We start from the raw sequence: 22,432 nt of genomic DNA on the forward strand, positions 1-22,432 counted from the left end.
AACTTGTAAATTGCTTAGTAGCCAAATTTCTTGACTGGCAGAGTTGGAAACGGCGATGACCAAAATTGGCCACCAGCTGAATCACTATAACTGTGTTACTGTACGTGGTTCACCCTTAGGTAAATTCTAACTCAGTCACCCTATAGGACAGGGTAGAACTGCCCCTGTGGGTTTCTGAGACGGAATCTTTTTAAGAATAGACAGTCTCAGATGTGAGGGCAATCTGGCTGCGACATCTGTCACCCCATTAATCGCCAAGGTTGATTTGGCTGATGGCTAGGCAGGTGTCCCCTTCCTCCCTCACCCTCCATGTGGGCCTCAAGGACAACCGTCCTTGGGTCAAGGGTATATGAGTAGCTGCGCTCCCCTGCTAGAACCTCCAGACAAGTCTCAAGAATAGACAGCCGCATCTTCCTCCCACAGTGACTGGTGGTTTCCGGCTGCTGCCCTCTCATTTAGCAGCACAGCACACCCCACTATTCCACCAGGGCTCCCGTCACTCTGCACAGTCTTATTAATAATCCACTGTTGGCACAGGCTCCGAAGGCGCCCGTCTGTAGATAAGGGTTCCACTGTTACTATGGAAGAGTGGAAGATTACTTTTTGCCCATTTCATAATTGTGTGGCTAACAATGTGTCAAATTTAATGTCCCTGGAATATATGTTAGGTATGAAGGACTGCTAAGATGACTGGCTCTTCCTGACTTAGTTGGGCAGGTCGATGTGAAACAAGAGTGGTTTGAGTGTCACAGGAGTAATTACTTCAGAGGAGGAGGAGGTATTTATAGGTGCTTATAAAGAAAGGAGACGCTTGACTCGTTCACATGGAAAACTGTTTATGTAACTATAGATCTGTATTGATTGAAAAATCTAGCCTTAGCCATCTTGATACAGGAAGAACGTGCTTCTTAAAAAGCAGTGTTGAATCTTAGAAATGAATTCAGAAATGGGCACTTACAAGAAGTAAAGGCCTTCTTTTGAAAACACCTTACCATAGACGTAGAATAATTCATATCAAGGGAGTGTTTGGGGCTCGTGGCATACATAAGTAATTGATATTGGAAGAAATTGCTTGTGGTGGAAGAAAGTAATCTGTGATGGCTTTACTGATAAACATTGAAGAAATAGCCACATTTACTGTGAGCATGTTTATAATGGGGGGGGCATGAGGAAGAGAGTAATGGGTACTAGAAGCACTTCATATGTTGGCATTGTGAAGGATGGGTAGGTATTCAGAAACACCACAGCTGGAGATACAAGCTCTTTAGTTAGAAAATCACTATACTGCAGTCCTATCCTCAGGTGGGGATTCCTGATGAATGAAAGCTGTTTCCCAAATTCATTCTTCTAGAGCAGTGTTCTCAACCTTCCTAATGCTGCAACCTTTTAATACAGTTTCTCATGCTGTGTTGACCCCCCCCATAAAATTGTTTTCGTTGTTACTTCATAACTGTAATTTTGCTACTGTTATGAACCCGGCAACCCCTGTGAAAGGGTCGTTTGACTCCCAAAAGGGGTCGCGATCCACAGGTTGAAAACCGCTGCTCTAAATTAAAGCCTTACTGTTGTCATTCAGAAAGTATTTAGATGTGGCTTTAGCACAAATAAGTTATATTGTAGATCTCTACTCATCTACATGGCGTGTAGTAGAGGCATTGGTATATGGTTTGACTGGCTTAGTCTAAAACAGTGGTAAAAAGGAACTTGTATGTACCTTAAACGTTTTAACTTAAAACCTATACATTGATTTATCAATCTGGCTGTAGGATCTATGTTGATTGATGTTCTTTGAGTGTATTGTGTTTATTCGGAGTTCCACCGTGCCATAGAGTGTTTAATTTTCTAAGGTGGAATTTAAACTTCAAACACAGAATGCTCGTATTGTTTTGGAGTACAGAAGAATGCTAGTCTTTGGAACTTCCAGGATTGCAGTCCTTTTAAGGAGCAAGAAGCCTCGGTAACTGAGTGGGTTACACATTTGGCTTGTTAAATGCAAGGTTAGCCGTTTGGGCCAACCACAGGGCAAAGGCGGCTTTCTGATACTGTAGATTTACTGCAACAGCAGTCCTAGGGAGCCATTCTCCTTTGTCTTGTAGGTTCACCATAAACCTTCATCATCTGAAGGCAATTGATTTTGGTTTCAGTTTCAACCCAAGTAGATTTAGAAGGAATTTTTTTAGTGTGTACGTGACATTTCAATTTATTCTGAAACATACAATTTAAGGTTTATCTACACAACTGTCTTTGTCTACACTGTCATTTTTTGTTGTGTAATTTCATTGACCCCACTGCAACAGAATGGAAATAGGAATATCAGTACCACAGTTGGCATCAGAGACCAGTGTAAGGTTTGTCATTAAGCAAGTATTTACCAAGGGCCAAATAATTCATTTACTAATGAAATACTTACATGAAATATTAAGCATTTCATATACATTGTTTGATTAAACACTTGCCACTTAACTAGTCTCATTTTACAAATTGAGGATTAGCATAGCTCGAAAAATTACCCACTATCAGAGACTTGAACTCAACATGAACCTGAGTGTCTTGCCCCAAGTATGTTAAGCACGGTGTGCTTTGGTAGTCCTCCCTGCTGGCCGGCCCTGTGCGTCACGGAGCGTAAGTATTGTAAAGAAGTGCCGAGGTAGAGGGAAAGCAGTAAATCCAATTACTCCGGTTAAACGGTGTCAATCATTTATAATAAATCGTTTTCAGAACCATTACCAGAAAACACCTGTGGACCATTTGGGATAGTCTTGAATTCTTTTGAACACTATTCTAATGAATCTACCTATTCAGTTATTCCAAGAGAAAGTCTGTACTATAATCAGTCAGCCTCAGACTGGAGTGTGTTGTGGCCAGGCCTCAAGGCAGACATGGTGGTCTGGGCCTGCTTCAAGGCCCTGAGGTGCCCTGGGCACATTGCATTTGATGTCCTTACAGATACATTCCTAGTAATGTCATCGAGAGTCGGAGGATACACGCATTTTTCTTCAAAGGTAATTTATTTGCATTCAAAACATTTTCTGTTATTTACTGAGATTTTTGAGTAATACATATGCTTGATAGGACATTAAAACTATATGAAAGATTATAAAATGATATGAAGTTTTGTATTTCCTTCAGCCACTAGATGAATTCCCCTCCAGGAAGCAATGTCTGTTAATGAATTCCTTAGAGCTATTTATAGAATATCTGTAGAATGCTAAAAATTTCCATCTCTGTACATAGAAAGCCTCCTCTCCAGTTCATGTTCTCTTTAAGAATGCTTCACGTGTACAACATAGTGGGCCCACACTGGTCCCCTTGCTGCTTTTCGTTTTCTTGCTGGTCGAGTGTTCCTGGAGCAACGTAGTCACTGCAGTGTAGCAGTGGTGGTGTGCCCTCGTCTGTTTAACACAATACCAGAGGGGGCCCCTCATATTTGCCATTTTTGCTGTGAGGAACACTTGCTCCATGAATACCTGTGCTGCTCTGTTTGCATGCACACCCAGTTATGTATACCTGGGAGATGGGATTCCTATAAGTACAGTGAGTTGAGTCAACCGGTTTTGTCACGTTACCAATGGTGAATATGCCTTGTGAAACGTTTTCATGGTTGTCAGTCTGGTACGGAAAATTGGCATCTTATTAAGGTTTTAATTGACAATTCTTTTTTTATGAGATTAGTGCATCTTTGATATGCTTAGGGGAGACATTTGTATTTCTCTGGAAACCAAAAATGTTGCTGCCATCTTGATCTTTCCAGAAGGTTTGCTACATGGTGGGGCAGCCAAGGTCCTCTTAAATAGCGTCCCAGTTCCAAAGAGGTCAGGTGGGAAATGCTGATGGATTGAGTGAATGACATTTGATATCTATTCATATTCCTTGTCTTTTTATGGTTGATTGGCCTTTTAAAGTGATCTGTAGGAGCTTTGCATATATGTTGGAGAATTTTGCTTAGTTTGTTGTCTCTTGGCTTGATGATACTTCATGCCGTGCAGAAATTTGATTTTTTTTTAATTAACAAGGTTTTTTTTTGATGATATCTGGGCTTCAGGCTAATCTTGTCCAAGATTGATTGAAGTAATTTAATTCCTATGTCCTTTTTTCTATTTTAATCTTTGCTCAGTCTAGAAATTGGGAAAGTATGTGGTTTGGGGTAATAATTAAGGAAGTTTATATTATAACTAGCTGTATGCCTTACCCTCCACCCCCAATTCCCAGTGGTAAAGTATATAACACTAAATTATTGTGGATAACTCAATCATTTCGTAAGTTTTTAAATTACTCATAAGCATGCTATTTTATGGTACTCATTAAAGTTAGAAATACATTTTTAATTAATCTAGCTTTTGTTGTAGGGACCATTTCCTACCATTTTGGTCTCCTTTTCTCTGTCAGTTTTTTAATCAGACACTCAAAGTGCCTTTTCAAATTGGGACAGGTGATGCCAGCTGGTGGCATCAGAGTTGGCCCGTTCTGTGATTGTGGGTGGTGGTGTACTGCACCGTCTTCATGTGCCCACTCTAACACATGAACTTGATTTGGTAAATAAACTAGGTTGATTACTGTTGGAAACCTGAGGAGTGGGGATGAATGTGTGCTTCATTAGTCATTCTGGAGAGCACAGTTTAATAGTGACAGCTGGAAATGGAACTCTTCAGTCATAGGGTGTTTAATCTCCTCTTGGTTGACGTGATCAATTTAGACTGGATGACCTGTAGTTGGTTAGACTCGTGCCTCCCAAACTTCAGCATGCCACAGGGCCGCACAGACACTTACTTGCTCACGTGCAGATCGCAATGCCCCGGTTCAGAATTTCTGATACAGTAGGTCTGGCGTGTGGCCAAAAGGCTTGCATTTTTTGACCAAGTCTCTTAGTTCTCTGCTCTAAAATAATTAAGAAAAACACTATAGCTAATTAGGTTCCCAGTAAATCATTACATTAGAATTTCCTGTTGGAGCAAACAGGCATGTACTGTGAATTCAGAAAGGTCTGAAAACCAAGTCATCGTAGGAGAGAGACTAGTTAAAATCCCCCTCACCCCGCTCCCTGCAAAGCCCCAAATAAAATGCTTTGTTGATCCAAAAAAGTTAGTACAAGTGGAGGGGAACTTTTATTCTCTTTTATTACTGAGGTGATTTTTAAAAGATCTGAAGGCCAGAGAGATTGCCAGACACACCCTAGCTGTGGGGGAGGTCGCGGAGCTGATTCATGCGCTCTGCTGGACTGGCATCAAGACACTGAGTCAGAGTGTAATTTGCCTTGGTGGTTCCCCACCCCCTCCCTTTTTCACAGTCTTACATAAAACCATCTTGCAGCTGATGGTGTCTTTAATTCCAGAAATATAGTTTGGAGTTTATTTTTAAATATGGTTAAAGAAGAAAGCACAAGGCTTATAAATGGAATGAAGATGGATTTGTTTGCCAGACACCTTCAGAATTAACTTAGGATTAAAGTTATTTAGAAATAAAGTAGGATTCATTTCTGTTGTAGCCTCTCAGTTTGGTGAGTTTACTGCTCCAAAAGATAGTATTAGCTAAAAACTTCACATTGTCTATAAAAAATTAGATTAGTTCTTGAAAAATGGTGCCCAAATGGTGAATTCATAAGTGATGAGTTAAGATTTTAAAATAAAATATAAAGCTTTTTATTGCCCCAGCTGAACCTTTGAACAGGCAGGCAGATGGTACTGTCTTGGTGCCAAGCTGAAGGGAATCCTCTGGCACTGGAGACAGCAGCAGCCAGAGTGGAATGGAGTTGAGAGAGCTGACCCACCCAGCCATTCTGCATGCCACCCTCAGCTGATAGCCAGCCCTCACCCTGTTTTTCTTCTCTTTGTTCAAGGATTGGGTTGTTTCCATTCACTTTGTCCTTCCATGTGTGTACCATTGCCTCTAGAGAGCCCTTCCTTGTTTCCAGGGCCTTTAGAAGTGGAGTTCCTGCTCTGCGGCTTTAAAGGAGAGCCTCAGGTGTTCTGTTGGCCCTTTTGTACCAGGAGCCTCTCATTAGCCCAGTGACTCCCCAAGTGAGCATTGTGGCCACTGGAGGTCACTGGAACAGTCCTGGTGGGGATGGGGCTACAGAAGCAGCTAACTCTTAACCTTGTCTTAGATGATTGTGGACTCTAAAAAGAAAGTTTAATGAGCGGGTAGGTGCACAGTAATGTTTTTTGGGTTTTTTGGGGGGGGGGGGAGGAAGAGGGGGTGGTTGGCCAAATGAGTTTGAGGGCCTCTGTGCTACCCTGTCAAATAGGCAGTTAGTAAGTAGGTTTTCAGAGTGCATGTGGTAAAGTGCACTTGGTGAAATCATCGAGACACTTAGAATGATCTTGTTTTTTGTTTGATGGGCTTAATATTTCTGTGTTGTGAAATTTGTTAAATCCACCTATTTAATATGAGTATCTTTGACTGAATAATTGTATGACCCCCTTGTCGTCATTATTATCCCGTAGATAGGTATATTGTATTACAGTCATGAACAATTTGGTGATGTATGATTTGGTATGTGATAGATATATTTATAAATTGTCTCAAAGCTGAGTTTTGCATTTGTCTATGGAGCAGTAGAACAAGCACATTGGTGTGGAGGGAGTGTTGGATGTGGTGAGTCTTCAATGGCCTGTGTACACTGACCAGTGTGTTCTTTGTGATTGTAGGTACATGACTGATGGGATGCTCCTTCGGGAAGCTATGAATGACCCCCTCCTGGAGCGCTATGGAGTGATAATTCTTGACGAGGCTCATGAAAGGACCTTGGCTACTGATATTCTGATGGGTGTTCTGAAGGAAGTTGTAAGGCAGAGATCAGATTTAAAGGTGAAGTAATTTATTTTACCCATTTAGTGTACAGGCTGTATCTATGCAAGTATATGTAGCAACCAAGGGCTATGACCACTCATGGTAGACCTTGACAAAGTAGCTTTTCAACCGTTAAAAGCAGGAGCCACCAAATGAGTACCTGTGGTGTTGGTTTTCTCTGTTTCTCTGCCCTGTACTTGAAAGTCAAATCTGCCATTTTTAACACACACACACACACGCACGCCACTACCACCACCCAGTTCATTTCACCCAGTATTGGGGTGCAATTGGTTGCTGCTCACTCTCCCTCTGTCTGTCCAATATAAGCCTGCAAGGCCCCAGGCCTTCCCCTTCCAGTCTGTGCCTGTGTCCCAGCACAAAGGCGCACATCATGCTGCCGAGTAGCAATAACTGTTCGCAGGACAAGCAGTCTCCTCAAAAGGTCTTTGCTTACTTGTTCTGTCTTGTGTTTTTGCTTTAATAAGCCCAGTAGTAATCTGGCTGTTTATGGGTGTTTTACCAAGCCTATCCTCCATTGTGTAATTTTGGGAACTTTGATTTTAAGTCATTGTTTCATGAGATAGACCATGAGTTAGGATTGACTCAATTCTTGGAGAACTCTATCATTATCTCCACTTTCGTGCAAACTTTTTGAAGCTTCCTCTTACAGAAGTAAACATTACTTTTCCCTTGCCTTTATAATATCCTAAGAACCTGTCAGAGACAGCTTCCAATAAATGGCCTTTTTCTTTCAGGTTATAGTCATGAGTGCTACCCTAGACGCCGGGAAATTCCAGATTTACTTTGATAACTGCCCTCTCTTAACTATCCCTGGACGTACACATCCTGTTGAGATCTTTTACACTCCAGAACCTGAACGAGATTATCTGGAAGCCGCCATTCGAACAGTGATCCAAATTCATATGTGTGAAGAGGAGGAAGGAGATCTTCTGCTTTTCTTAACTGGTCAAGAGGTATTGTCATCATTTGCTTTGTTACTTGATGTACTCTTGTTCTTAGGTAACACCTTTACACTAAAGAATGTCTTAACGTGAATCCTGTTTTTCTTAAACCAATTTTTATGCTTTCTTTCCAACTTGACCGTATATACGTGTATATACATATATACGTGTCCTTTCGTCACTTTCTGCCTGCTCCTGCCAAGATGTACAGTCTCAGAACCCCAGAGGAGCAGTCCTCACCTGTCCTGGATGGGGTTGGTATGGACTCAGGGCAGCGGATTTGCTTTTCCTATGTACTCCGAGAATACCTTTCCATGCCTCTAGGGTTGGTGTTCTAAGTTGATTTTCTTAAGAGTGTCAAGCTCTTAGAAATTCAAGATTAAGCAGTTGTGCTCTCAGATTTGGAGAAACCTGAGTGATGGTGTAGTATGTGGCCCTTTGTAACTGCGTGGAATGTGAATCACAGCTCTTTGGAAATGAGGGTAGCACACACAGTTGTTTGTGCGCCATGTGGTCTCCTAGACACCTTAGCAAATTGTTTACCTTATTTCAAGGGGGGAGTCTTATTTTCAGGGACCACATTTTAGAATATGCTTTCAACAGTGTATGGGTGTATGTGCTGTAAAAATCTGAAGTCGCTAAGTACAATTAAGAGGACCCATTGTAGAACGTTTTGCTTTACTAAAAGGCATTCTGTGTTTTTTGTTTGATTTCTAATTTGCTCCAGAAGGCATCGTGAATTTCCCAGAAAGATTCTTTGGTTATCATATACATGCAGAGTATTTCAGCATATTTTTAAATGCAGTTTTTGTGGTGAAATTAGGTGCCTTGGATGATAATCGGGTCAGCCGATACTCTAGTATATATGGTAGTAAACTTGCTAACGGGGACCTACTCCGTCTAGGCCTGGGTGTGTCCTAAATTTGACATTTCTAACAACATGCAGCTATAGTGTTGTTGATCCTCCCCATGGGTTGAGTAGCAGACCTTGGCACCAGTTCTGCCCAGGAAGACATGATTCCAGAGATGCTGGGTGCCTGTTCTTTTCCATTCCATACCCACTAACAATGAGGGCTTTTGAGCATTTCGAATGCAGCTAGTGTGAAGAGGAATTTTAACTTGATGAGGTATGTGTGCTTGCCCTCTTCCTATTTTTGTTCTTGCATGACCCACTAAGTATGGTCTTTAACTTTTTTCAATGGTTGTGAAGAAAGGTAAAGGAAAATTGAAAAGATACATGGGCTTTTAGAACCTAAAATATTTTGTCCTTTTAACAATAAAATGTCTTGACAGCCCCTCACCTTTTCCCATTCTCTGGAACATCATTTTCCTCAGGTGGGACCAGTGGATCAGGTGCCTGGAAGAGGCGACTTGTTACAACAGTACTGAGTGCCCGTAGTGAGGCACAGGAATCTCATTTTTACTGGGCTCCTGCATATTTGCTGAGGATCACTGCTCCAAAGGCAGATGTGCATCAGTAGCCTGGATGCCTATAGTGTGGGTGAGGAGGACACCCCAAACAGCACTGTTGGAAATTGCCCTCCCCATTCCAAGAGCAAAGTCAGCTGGGTGGCTGACCGCTTCTGCTGGAAGATCCCTGTCTTAGGGGTACTTGTCTGGGTCGTGTTGCATAAACACCGGTGAGTTCTAGGCTATCCAACACCCAGGGATGGATTCTTCCACCGATTGTACCCATTGGCCATGGTTTTCTTCTGCAGAGCAGTTTCTCAGCCTAGGCGTTCTGCTCTGCCTTTGCTATGGGATGCTTTCTACTTGCAGGTACTTAGTGGGATTCCTAGTGATTAGAAGGTGGCGCTGTGGGTTAAGTGCTGGACTGCTAACCACGCGAGCAGCGGTTTCACCACACCAGCAGCTTCAAGGGAGGAAGACCGGGCTATGTGCTTCCCCAAAAGATCTGTCAGTTATCTGTGGTCACTGAGTTGGGGTGAACCCTGGCTGTGGATTGGTGCCTTTGGTTTTCTTGCGACTCACTGAGGATCACTAGCATTTGATGCCCCGATTGTGTCAACCAATCAGGCCTCGTACCCTTTGGCGGAAAGTCGTTTGTAGAGGTGAGCCATGCTTGCTCCTGGGGAAAAGTGGTAAGGTGTGTTGCAATGTTCTTTTTCCAGGTAAATGCAGTTTCTCTCCATGTAAAATTCTCCCTTTCTGTGCATTTGAATGAAAGACTTCCTTTATATTTCATGTCAAAGTACCAAATGTCTCTTTAAACCTGCACACAATAGTTAAACTGTGATGCTGGAAGGAGGCTGAGCCCCTACTGCCAACACCCACCCACCCCTACCCACCAGTCTTCCTGGAGAGTGAAGAATCTTGGCTCACCTTGAAGATGGAGCTGTGCTCCTAGGTGGGCCTGCAGGCCACAGGGAATGTGGTGCAGCAGCAGGAGTGCGCTCATCAGGAAATAGAGTGCTGCTGACTGGAGCAGTGACCTCGGGGCTCCCACGACATTTTCAGATGGGCTTTGGTGGTGGTGGTGGTGGCGGCGGCGGCAGCAGTCGTGGCAACGGTGGTGGCGGTGGTTGTTAACCTTCTAGAATTTAAAGGGGGAAAGATAGCAGAGGAACTAATATGTTTTCTATAAATTTCAGGGTTGGGTACAACTGATTGAAAAATAGGTTAACTATAACAAATGGATCCCCGTTTCTGGGACCTTTGTGATAATACATTTGGTTAGGGAATTCTGGGGAAAATCACCACTTCTAACATATATTGGGATGGCTTCATGAAATTGAGTCAACTCATGAAATTTTAAAACTGCTTGTTTGAGACCTTTTTACCACTTTGACCCTGTGGTTTGAACCACAGTGCTCGTCGCTAATTAGGGAGTAAGAGAGGCCAGTTTGCATGAGGGAAAGATGGGGAACCTTTGAATTCTAGAATGCCTTTTAGGTGGTTTTCTATTCTGCAAAGTATCTGGACCTATCCTTACAATCAAGTGTTGACTAGTAAAGTCCTTGGAGGAGCCTGTCTGGGGAATTAGTTGGGAATGACAGCAAGTGGACCTTCCATTGTATGTAAGTGGTTCCTTTGAAGATCCTGTAGAATGGGTTGGTTTGTTCATTTTTTTTCAGCAGGCAGTGAATTCATCCTTCTTAAATTTGTGTCCAAATTAATTTTTCTAATGTCTACTGATAATTTTGAAGTTAAAAAGTCTTCGTTTATAAAACAAACCTTTGGAGCAAGCCCATAATTGTCTGCTAATGACGGAGCAGATGGAAAGTGGGTCTTATCTGTGTGGAACATTACTTGCCTCTCTTTCTTGGCGTTCTGACGTGGATATATCTGTGTAGCAATCTGAAATGACACTGGTGGAGTCTATGGAAACTTTGTAACCTTCAGGGATAGGGTTTTTATATCTGAGTTTTGAAGCTTGCTCTTTTGGGGGATGGGGGTGGGGTGGTGCACATTTACTAAACATAAGTGAAAGACATAGAGCAGTGGTTCTTAACCTTGTTAATGCCACAACCCTGTAACACAGTCCTCCTGTCTGGTGCCCCCCAGCCATCACATTATTTTTGTTGCTATTTTGTAACTGTCATTTTGCTACTGTGATGAATTGTGTAAATATCTGATATGCAGGGTGTATTTTCATTGTGACAAATTGAACCTACTTAAACATAGAGCATAGCAATCACAAAACAATATTTAATGATAGTGAAATGTGTTTTCTGATGGTCTTGGGCGACCCCTGTGAGCGGTCCCGACCCACAGGTTGAGAAGCGCTGGCAGAGGGTTTTCTTCAATGTTCCCAAGCTTGCGGCATTCCTTGTGTTTCCTGTCTTACATGCTTAGCAAACAGGGAAGAGTGGATGCTTAGGAAATTGGGGCTTGATCATTCACTTAACAAAGTAGGAGAATCTCAGATTTAAGAAATGGGCCTTTAATTTTCTGATCTGTGTAACCAGTAGGTAATTTCCTGTTGCCTACTGGTTGCACAAGTAGTAATAATGACAAAACTGCAAGGGAGCGATTTTTAAAAAAATATATTTTTATGTATATTTTAAATTCCAAAGAGTTACAACCATTTTGAATTTGCCTACCAGCAGGGGGCATGCTAGTCTAAATGCTATCTATCTACCTATTATTTTTAAAATTTCCCCCAGTTACGGTTTTCCTTCAGTGAATAGAAAATCAGCTTCCATTTTCTTTAAGAAACCTGAAGCCTCATTGCCCATGCCATAGTTGGGGCTCTTTTTAATCAATATATTGGAGGCTCGTACAATTCTTTTTTTTTTTTTAATTTTAACAATTTATTGGGGCTCATACAATTCTTTTCACAGTTCATATATATACATACATCAATTGTATAAAGCACATCTGTACAGTCTTTGCCCTAATCATTTTTTTCTCTTTTCTTCTTTTACATTTTATTAGGGACTCATACAACTCTTACCACAATCCATACATATACATACATCAATTGTATAAAGCACATCCATACATTCCCTGCCCCAATCATTCTCAAGGCATTTGCTCTCCACTTAAGCCCCTTGCATCAGGTCCTCTTTTTTTTTCCCCTCCTCCCTCCCCAGCTCGTACAATTCTTATCACAATACATACATACATCCATTGGGTCAAGCACATGTGTACATTTGTTGCCATCATTTTCAAAACATTTGCCTTCTACTTGCGCCCTTAATATCGGCTGCTCATTTTTCCCCCACCCCCTGCACTCCCTCCTCCCTCCTGAACCCTTCTTAAATCATAAATTACTATTATTTTGTCTTCTGTTACAAGCCATAGTTTTTAAGGCTTATTTAAGAAGACAAGTATTTGAAGTAAATGAAATGTACATTTTTATTTATCTAATAGCTTTGAATCCATTTAACATGAAAATAAACTTTACTGTGATTTAAAATTATTACCAAGAAAATTACTCTTGGTGTAGTAAAAGTAGTTTTTCTTAGAATTTCCTCCTTCTCCCTTTTGCTGTGGTTCTGTTTTGAATATTGATTGTGTGCTTTTAAAGGCAGCTTCTGAGGGTTGTTTCTTGGTTGCTGTGTGTTGGAGAGGACTTGATTGCAGTTTGCGTCACAGCCCCTAGAGCCAGTGTAACCCCCCCCCCCCAACTCGTAAGCCTGATCATGCCTCACAGTGGTTTTTCTGCCCCATCCCTTTACATGAACAGCTCGGTGTGCACATGCATTGGTGGTTTCTGGGGTCGGGATATTTGAAGATACTTAGGTGGCACAGCCTAGTTCTTAAATACTTAAGTTGATAAACGTTAAGGTGTTTGTTCACATTAGGCACTAGGAAGGAAAGCTCCCATCTAATTATATTAGTGATACGTGACATTGAAGCCTAATTGGCTTATATAAAATATCCAGCACATCAATTTCTTTTAGATTGTGAAAATTGAAAAGGTCATGAGTAGAGCTTAATATTCCTGGGTGAGAAATTCAGAATTTAAAATCATTTGTTGAGAATTCATTAGGAAATCTGACTGAAAAAAGAGGTATGGAATGCAAATGAGGCAGTTATGGGCAGGATGCAGAAATCAGAGTTTGTGTGGAGCCTTGGGGGGGGGGGGCGGAAGATTTCCACTGAAGTTTGCTTGAATTAGTTTTGGTTTTTAAATTGAAAATAAAATATTTGCTAACAGAAAGCATACATAAAGTAAAACTTACATAAAACTTAAAATGTTTTCCTGTGCATATGTCCAGTTTTCAGACCTCTATTTGTGTTTTTTAGGAAATTGATGAAGCCTGTAAGAGAATAAAGAGGGAGGTGGATGATCTGGGCCCTGAAGTTGGTGACATTAAGATCATCCCCTTGTACTCCACACTCCCACCGCAGCAGCAGCAGAGGATTTTTGAACCGCCACCTCCAAAAAAACAGAACGGAGCAATTGGGAGAAAGGTAATGCTCTGTGTAAACATTTCTTCAAAAATACTCAGTTGCTCGTGAGACAGTGAATTGCAGTTAATGGTAACGGATTTAGGTTATGTGCCGTTGTTAGCTGGATGATAGACAACAAAACCCTCTGCCCTTCAAAATCGGGAGAAAACGGTGTCAGTGTGGAATGCTGCTTCTCTTGGTCCTAGGGTGAGTTCCTTGTTTGTTGTTGGAAAGGAGGAATGATTAAATAGAGGAAATTAAGAAAAGAGCAAGATGACAAAGTGCTACTTCACCCTCCCATGAAATCACTAGGCAAAAATATACGATCTTTCTCTAGTTCCTTGAGTTTGGCAGTGGACGGTGCTTATTTCAGGGAGAGAACAAGTCTTAGCTTGGAGGCCCTTTTTTGGTGGGTATCCATAGGAAGGCATCTAGGTGCCATTTTAAAACAAAACAGGCATTTTATTTTAAAGTAACTAAATTAATTTATTTTTACACACAACCACATGTTTTTCTCTTTGTTTTAATAAAGTGGTGCTGGGTTAATACAGGGGCATCACCTTGTTTCCGCTCAACTCTCACTCAGGTTCCAGAGCCAGCTATACAAGACTTTGGGCTTTTTTTTTTTAAGTGGTATAGTTTATTATCTTCATCATCTTGGGAGATGATTGTGGGAAATTAAGCGTCATTTTTATAACCAGAAGACCTTTTACATAATCGCAGGCCTTCTAGTTGGTGTTGGACTACCTAGTAACTAAATACATGTTTCTAAAGTTCTAGATCATGTATAAGGAAATTTCCCACGTTTTGTGGTTTTATTTTCTACAAACGGTGGCTTAGACCTGGTAACATCGTGATGTTAAAATTGTTCCACTGTACTTGGTTACTAACCCGCCAGCCCACTCTGCAGGGGAAAGATGGGGCTGTCTGTTCCCGTAAAGATCATATAGCCTGAGAAGCCCTAGCTAGATGGGGCATTATGAGTTGGAATTGACTCAAGGGAAATAGGTTCAGCTTTTTAGGTGCTTGCTTGCTTTGCATAGCTAATCGTAGAAGTCTTGATTTGTGACTGTGCCCACATGCGATTAGATTGACTCTCTAGAAGAGTGTTTAGACTTAACTGCCCTCGAGTTTATTTTGACTCCTGGGGTCCCTGGAGGACAGCGTAAAACTGTCCCCTTGGGTTTTCGAGAGAGTAACTCTACGGCAGTAGAAAAGCCTCCTCTCTCTCCTTAGGAGCAGCTTCTGGTGTTTCAACTTCAGGCTGTCCTTACTAATGCCATTTGTTAAGACTGTGTTTGCTCTTGCTTTGGTTCTCCTTATTGAATCCACAGGAACACATCTCCATGTCACCATCAAACCTCATGTTTCTTAACCATTTTTCTAGTTGTCAATCTTTTCAACAGACCATGTGTAAGTGGAAGTACTTGTCTTCACACATGCAAATAGTGAATTCTCTAGTACAATGTTAAACCTGCAAGGTCCCCTGCTTGTATTTTGAGATATCTGTTCAGTAGGTTTGCACTTAGAAAGTGAAGTTATTAACAGTATTTTTAAAATGAAAGAGAGGAGGTTTTCACGCATTCATTTGCACGCATCATAGTGGCTCTACTTTATGGTCACAGCATCCTCTTGGTGCATCTGAGATAGGTCATTGTCGTACACTCAGTGGAATGGCCACAGTAAAAGTGATCAGTCTCTTCTCTTAGTCCCACCCTGCCACTGGGACTTAGAATGATTGGCATGGATAGAAGAGTGAGCCAAAGCAAGTAATTCACTTCACCATGGTATACCTACTTAAACTCTACTGAGCAGATAATTCAAGAAGATGGAATGTGTGAAGAATGCAGTAGTGGGGTTGAAGGAAGGCTCATGAGCCTGTCATAATGCAAATGACACAATGTTGCTACCCGAAAGTAAAGAGGATTTGAAGCGCTTATGGAAGATCAAAGACTGCACCCTTCAGTATGGATAGCAACTCAGTGTGAAAAAAAAAAACAAAAACCTCATGACTGGACCAACAGATAACATGATAAACGGAGAAGAGATGGATGCAAATAGGATTTCGTTTTGCTTTGATAACTAATCAGCATTTACATGAGTAGCAGTCTAGAACTCAAATGGCCTAGTAACATTGGGTGTATCTGCTGCACAAGACCTCTAAAGTATCAGAGAGCAAAGTTGCCACTTTGAGGATTAAAGTACGCTAACTCCAGCCAAGGGCTGCTTGTGGGTTGTGTATTAGTTATCCCCAAAGTCGGCCCTTTGAACCCACCGGTTACTTGAGGCTTTCTGTTCCCATTATGGATGTTCATTCCCAGAAACCCACAAGAGAATTCGGCTGTTTTATAGGGTCACTGAGTTGGCAGTTGACCCACCACAGTAAGGGTTGTTTTGTTTTTAACCCACACCATGGTCTTTTTCGTCTCGTGTGGGAGAGAGCTGGACAAGGGAAAGGGTAGAAGAAATCTATCTTGGAAGAAGTACGGCCAGAATGCTTGCTCACTTAGAAGTAAGCATCCCGAGACTTCTTCATACGTACCTGTTAGCAGGTGAGGCACTCTGGAGGACATCGTGCTTGGAAGAAGGTCCGGGAAAACCGAGGAAGTCCCTAAAGGAGGAGAGACAGAGTGACCGGTTGTGGGCTCACTGCAGCAGCACTTGTGAGGGTAGGCAGTGTGTTTATTCTGTTGAACCTTGGTAAGGGTGTTTTGCATCAAAATTAACTCTGGAATCTAGAAGTAATTACTTTCACAAAAGGTCTTTAAGAATGTCAGGACTATAAACTTGTGTAAAAATCAACTATCAAGATCCCAGCTTTTCCTTACAAATCCAGCTAGACCCGAGTATGCACACTGGTACAGATAGGAGCTGGAATCCAGGGCAGAGACCCTGCAGGAGGGGCAGGGGAAGCAAGGGGGTACTGATCACAATTACATACACCCCTCCCTGGGGGATGGGCAGCAAAAGTGGGTGAAGGGAGACATCAGACAGTGTAAGAAATGAAAAAATAATTTATAAATGATCCAGGGTTTGTGAGGAAGATGGGAAAAATGAGCTGATACCTAGGGTTCAAGTAGAAAACGTTTTGAGGATGATGATGGCAACAAATGTACACATGTGCTTGACGCAATGGATGGACAGGTGGATTATGATGAGAGTTTTATGAGAGCCAATAAAATCCGTTTCTGTTCTTGGCATATGTCCTTGGTGTGGTGTGGTCTTCCCCTTTATGCCCCTATTGAAACTGCAGTCTATGGATCAGTGGTTCTCAACCTTCCTAATGCCAGTAGTTCCTCATGTTGTGGTGACACACACCCCCCAAAAATTTTCTTTGCTGCTTCATCATAACTGTAATTTTGCTGTTATGAATCGGGCAACCCCTGTGAAAGGGTTGGTTGACCCCCAAAGGAGTTGAGAACCACTGCTTATAGATAATAGACCTCTTTATGGGCAACTCCCAACCTCCCTTCAATGCCGTTGTCTCAGTACACCTTCCATGCTAGCCGTGCTGTGGTAAGCTCTGCTCAAATCTCAGCACGTCTTCCATATCACTTCAGTGTTTTGTTTATGTCTGATTTCCCTCAACTGTAAGACCAGCCTCTGTCTGGTTCATCTTCTGTGTCAATTGCTGGCACCTCTTGCTCTGTGGAAGTAATCTTTGCAGACATTTGTTCCCTGAAAATCTGATCTTCAGGGTAAATACGAGGAGAAGCTCATTTTCAATTATTTTAAAAGGATAAGTTTGAATGGAGCATATAATACTTTAAAACATTGCAATGTCATATTGTGTAGTTGTAGCTTGTGATTTTTTTCATTTGCTAATTTGTGTAAATGCTGGATTGAATTTTGCTAATAGAACTATAAATTATTTCTTAGTAAATATTTCCTGAATCAGTTTATGTTCGTGGTGTGATATTTGCATATCCACCATGAAGTATGTCATCTCGGAGGCATTCTGGAATGTGTTTTTATTGCTTCGTCAATAGTTTTTACTTGATGCTGTTGTCATATTTGATATCTAATGGGTTGAGTGATAACTTGGAGTAATAGATATGGTTGAAAAGAAATTTGCTTTTTAATTAGAAGACGAAGCGTTAACGTCTAATTTGAAGTTTATAGTGTTGGCAAAAGTTAATGCTTACTTTCCTTTAATTCCCCTGGAAGTGAAATGTGATTTATGCTGTCAATTTTTCAACAGGTAGTTGTATCCACTAATATTGCAGAGACGTCACTGACAATAGATGGGGTGGTGTTTGTGATTGATCCTGGATTTGCCAAACAAAAGGTGTGTTTTATACTTTATAAATTAGTGGTAACTGTAGTTAGAAACTGTTCATTTAATAATTACAATTTGCTGTATAGAGGTTTTTGAGGGTTTTTTTGTTTTTTCAGTTGGATTTATTTTCTGACTCCTAGCTGTCAGAAATGCCATCTGTGTTTACAGTTTTGTAACGCGTTTTGTGCGCGTTTTGCAAGTGGTTCTGTTGCCTTTCGTTGGTTTCCTGTTGTGATGGTGACTGCTGGCTGGGATTTCACTTCCATAATGCAGGGGTAGCAGTAAGTGCCTAGGGCTACTCTCAGTGCACGCTCATCACACCTCACCCTCAGAGCTCCTGCTACATGTTGGGCACAATGGAAAGGTTAGGGGTTGTCCTTGCAAAGTACATGTAAAAACAATTCTGAAGTTATACCAAGCACTTAGGCCAAATTGAGGTGACAACTCTGCAGATTGTTTTTAATTTTCAGAGACCTTTTGGAGAAATTTGTTTTCTTTTGTAAGTGTATATCTGGGAGATGTAGTTGTACTCAGGATGTGTGTTAGCCTGGGTTGACTAGAGAAACAAATCCAGAGAGACTCCTGCAAGAAATGGTGTATCAGGAAAACATCCCGGTCCAGTCCAACTCGAGTCTGTAAGTCTGATACTAGTTCATAAGTCCCTCTTCAGACTCACAGCCGCGTGCAATGATGCAGGGTATAGGAAGATCACAGGCCCTTGGGTACAAAGTCTTGTGGATCCAGTGGTGGCATCACACATCTCTATGTGACTTCTATAGGTGAAGGTAGAGAGAGGTGGGAAGGTCCCCAGGACCCTCCTTATAAGAAGGCCACACCCATAGGAGACACTATCAGGTTGTAACCTGATGGACAGGCTAGACTCCACCCCTACACTCTGTTAAGTTGACACGAAATTATGTGATCACCACAGTGTGCATATTTTGGTGGAGAGGTCCTCTTAAACTGAAAGCACCTGCGCGTCGTCTTGTGGGTGCGTAGTATGTTCTCAGTGTCAACGCGCTGACAATGCTGGGGACAGCACTTGTAGAGATTGATGCTTTTTCTTTTTAGTCAAACTGCTAAAACTGAGATGATCTTCAATTGGGAAATGTACGGTTGAGATGTTTGATCAGAACCTTTTTTGTGTTTGCTTGAGCTTTTCAGGATGAGGAAGTACCTGCAAGGCCCAAAACACACTGTAAGGTGTTTGGCAGTGTCTGCTCTCCTTAAGCAGGTTGTCCAGGCTTCTGTCGTTTAGGATTGGCTATAAACTTCCCCCAAGGGACGTTTACTGAGCCGAAGGAAGAATCATTCTGAGTCATTGCTTCCCCATTAGGTGTACAACCCTCGAATCAGAGTGGAGTCCCTTTTGGTGACTGCGATCAGTAAAGCCTCGGCCCAGCAGAGAGCTGGTCGAGCTGGTCGCACCCGACCTGGGAAGTGCTTCCGACTATACACGGAGAAGGCTTACAAAACGGAAATGCAGGTAAGAGGGCATCGCCCTCCTGTGTGTTTGCAAGGACTACGTTGAATTTGTTGCCAGAAGAAAATGGCTTCACTTATTTCTTTTGTTGCATTTTAGCCCTGTAAACAAGGTCTTTGATTTTACCTCCAGTGTGATTTATTGTGGGGATACCTCCAGATACTGCTCTTGGTTACAGGTCTCAGTTACAGGCAGAGCCCCTTAGGAATGCCCTGGGGCATTGCCATGTGACTAAGCGCATGATCCAATTGTATTTCCAGGCAGTCCCTTTGGTTTAGACAACAGTGTGGTGCTGCATCCTTTCCCGGCACGCTATGGATACAGAAAGTATTGGCGTTCTAGTCTGCTTAGTATACAAATCGTTTCTCTTCAGAGACAGTGGTGCCAAAGCAAACCGCCAGAGAGGCCTGGAGCCAGATGTGGTTTGTTTTCTGGAACATGGGGATTAGAATATTTAACATGGCAAATGTGTTTGTGTTTTGTTTTGTTTTTTTTACAAGGACAACACGTATCCTGAAATCTTACGATCGAATTTAGGATCAGTTGTATTACAGTTGAAGAAACTTGGTATTGACGATTTGGTGCATTTTGATTTTATGGATCCACCAGGTATGACTCACCAAGGCATGTTTTAACACAGCCTTTTAACCATAATTGATTCTGATCTACATCCTACTCGGTGTATATTACGTACAGTTGAGCGGTTTTTTTCCCCCAGTACACATTAAGATAAGATTAAACTATCACTAAAAGGCTAACCGTTCCCTGAATTTAAAAAAGTAAAATTTTTGTAGTTCAAGTTAACCGCATTTATTGTCCGAGATGAAAATATGAGGAGTAAATTGCTGAAATTTTCTTGAGGTAAAATTATTTTGATAAACACACAGCTCATAAAATGATGAATTAGGGTTAAGCTAGTAAGATGATTTTAAGTACTGTACAGGGGAATGTTGCAGTTTATGTGATTCATTGTTTGCTACATCTCTATACTTGAATTTGATGACAGCTTGAATTTGGTCTAATATACAATGAAAAATGAGATTTCTTATTATAATGGTTTGTACCTTGTCACAATTTTGCTTGCGCAAGGCAGCTTGACTAATAGATTGCCTTTCCCTCCCTAGCTCCTGAAACTCTGATGAGAGCACTGGAACTTTTGAATTATCTGGCTGCTTTAAATGATGACGGTGATCTGACTGAACTGGGATCCATGATGGCAGAATTTCCTTTGGATCCCCAGCTGGCTAAAATGGTTATTGCAAGTTGTGACTACAACTGTTCTAATGAGGTCCTATCTATTACTGCTATGTTGTCAGGTAATAGAGGGAAAAGAGCTTTAAAAAAAAGCCCAGTTCCTCAAAGTTTGGGTGGACTTCACTTTGGTTGGTTTTGTTTTTTGTTATCTAACACAATAGTGGGTTTTATCGATGGCTTCAAGGAACTCATTTTGTTTCCTAAATATCTGGAAAATAGCTTCTCAATGACAGCATTTACCAAAGGAAAAGCCATTGTGCCAGGAACACAGGGACAGCACTGGCCCTCTTGAATGCAGTCACAACCCAATTGTAATGGAATTCTGTATTAGGTCCATCGATGCTATTAATGTGGTTTATTACTTAAAATTACAAGAAAGACTTAGCTCTTGTACTTGGCACTTTTAAGTGAGCCGTGAGCCTGTAATGAACCCAAACTGTACCTTTAAGTCGAGCCTTTTCATCGTGTACAGTAAGTATTCTATACACAGGTAGCCAAAAGTGGATTTCAAACTTAGTAGGAAACAAGTAGAAGGTGGTAATGTGTCATTTTAGACTTAAACGTAATCTGATAGTGGCAGTTTTTTTACAGTACAGCGAAACCCTTGATAACTGAAATATATACCTAATAGATAAAATTGCTAAGTTTGATGACAGGAACCCTAAGCTGAGAAAATTGTGCTGTTTCTAGTAGTGATAAAATTTAATCCACTAATGTATGGTAGTAATTTGGACATTAGATTTCCTGGAAAGAAAGGGGAAAATGGGTACTGTTAACAGCAAAATAAATAAATGCCTTCAGATTTATGTGGCTAAAACGGGGGAATGGCTAGTGTTTACTGTCACTGGTACTGGACAAGGCTACTTTCAGTGTCAGTACTGGGGAAGAACTGACTTCGTCTGTGGAGGGTTACTGGTCCTTTATGCACTGACTCAAATGCCTTCCATGGAATTACAAGCTCGGTTGAAGTCTAAATATAAAACTGGTGGCTTAGCATAGACACATTCTAATGGTGTGCATTTTTTAAAAAGAGCGAGCTAAAATGTTTTTTTGCAGTTATGATTGATCAGACTCAGAGCAGATGGGCAGGGCAGTAGCGTATCTCGTGCACGACATTGCAGTCTCATTGCGGAGGTGGTGGTAGGTTGGTGGCTGCCTTCCTTCTGTGTTGTGACTGTTAGATTTCTCCAGTTGTCCCTATCCCAGGCCTCCAGTTCTTGGAAAAAGTGGGGCAGGCACTAACAGATGATCTGTGTGTTCATTTGGTCTGTTAGCTGCCCGGCTCGTCATCCATCTAGGTTCTTTTCCTAGACATACTAGGTAACTACCATTATGCCAGTTTAGAAAATTAGCCCTTTTAAAAGTGGTGGCGTTCACAATACAGTGACGTCTTCCAGCTACATCTCAGCCTTAGTTGTGATAATCTCATTCCATTCTTAATTTAAATGAAGAAAATAGGGCTTCCTGGTGGTCTTCCCAGGCACATGGAGTAGAATGAGCATTTCTCTGCGTGTGTGTGTAGGGGGGGTGATGTTAGCAGAGCTAGGGACTAGGATGTGGGGGGTGGGGTTTGTTTCTTACCTAACTCTCTTCTGCCCGGCTTACTCGGCAGCTAGTTCACGGGCTGAGCTTTCCCAGCTCTGGGGGCTCCCAAGTTCTGTAGGTCTCTGTGCTTTGATTACTGTGATCACGTGTCCCTGTCACTTCTCTGGCTACTTTTGCATCTTTTTAAAGGGGAAATGGTATGGGAAGATACTTTGATAATGTATTGGGTCTCATTGTCAATTGCTTCCATTATCTTCTATC

At 41.7% G+C, this 22,432-nt stretch overlaps 1 protein-coding gene across 1 annotated transcript in view; it reads left to right on the top strand.

Moving 5' to 3' along the window:
- The window catches only part of DHX15 (DEAH-box helicase 15), a 50,981-nt gene that overhangs the window by 21,182 nt on the left and 7,367 nt on the right, over nucleotides 1-22,432 (top strand). The window contains exons 4-10 of the mRNA XM_075544477.1: nucleotides 6,645-6,804; nucleotides 7,542-7,760; nucleotides 13,464-13,631; nucleotides 17,812-17,898; nucleotides 19,226-19,375; nucleotides 19,873-19,981; nucleotides 20,497-20,688. Of these exons, the coding sequence (XP_075400592.1) occupies nucleotides 6,645-6,804; nucleotides 7,542-7,760; nucleotides 13,464-13,631; nucleotides 17,812-17,898; nucleotides 19,226-19,375; nucleotides 19,873-19,981; nucleotides 20,497-20,688 (1,085 nt within the window). The remainder of the gene's footprint in view (nucleotides 1-6,644; nucleotides 6,805-7,541; nucleotides 7,761-13,463; nucleotides 13,632-17,811; nucleotides 17,899-19,225; nucleotides 19,376-19,872; nucleotides 19,982-20,496; nucleotides 20,689-22,432) is intronic.

This window comes from Tenrec ecaudatus, chromosome 3, assembly GCF_050624435.1.
Source record: "Tenrec ecaudatus isolate mTenEca1 chromosome 3, mTenEca1.hap1, whole genome shotgun sequence".
NCBI lineage: Eukaryota > Metazoa > Chordata > Mammalia > Afrosoricida > Tenrecidae > Tenrec > Tenrec ecaudatus.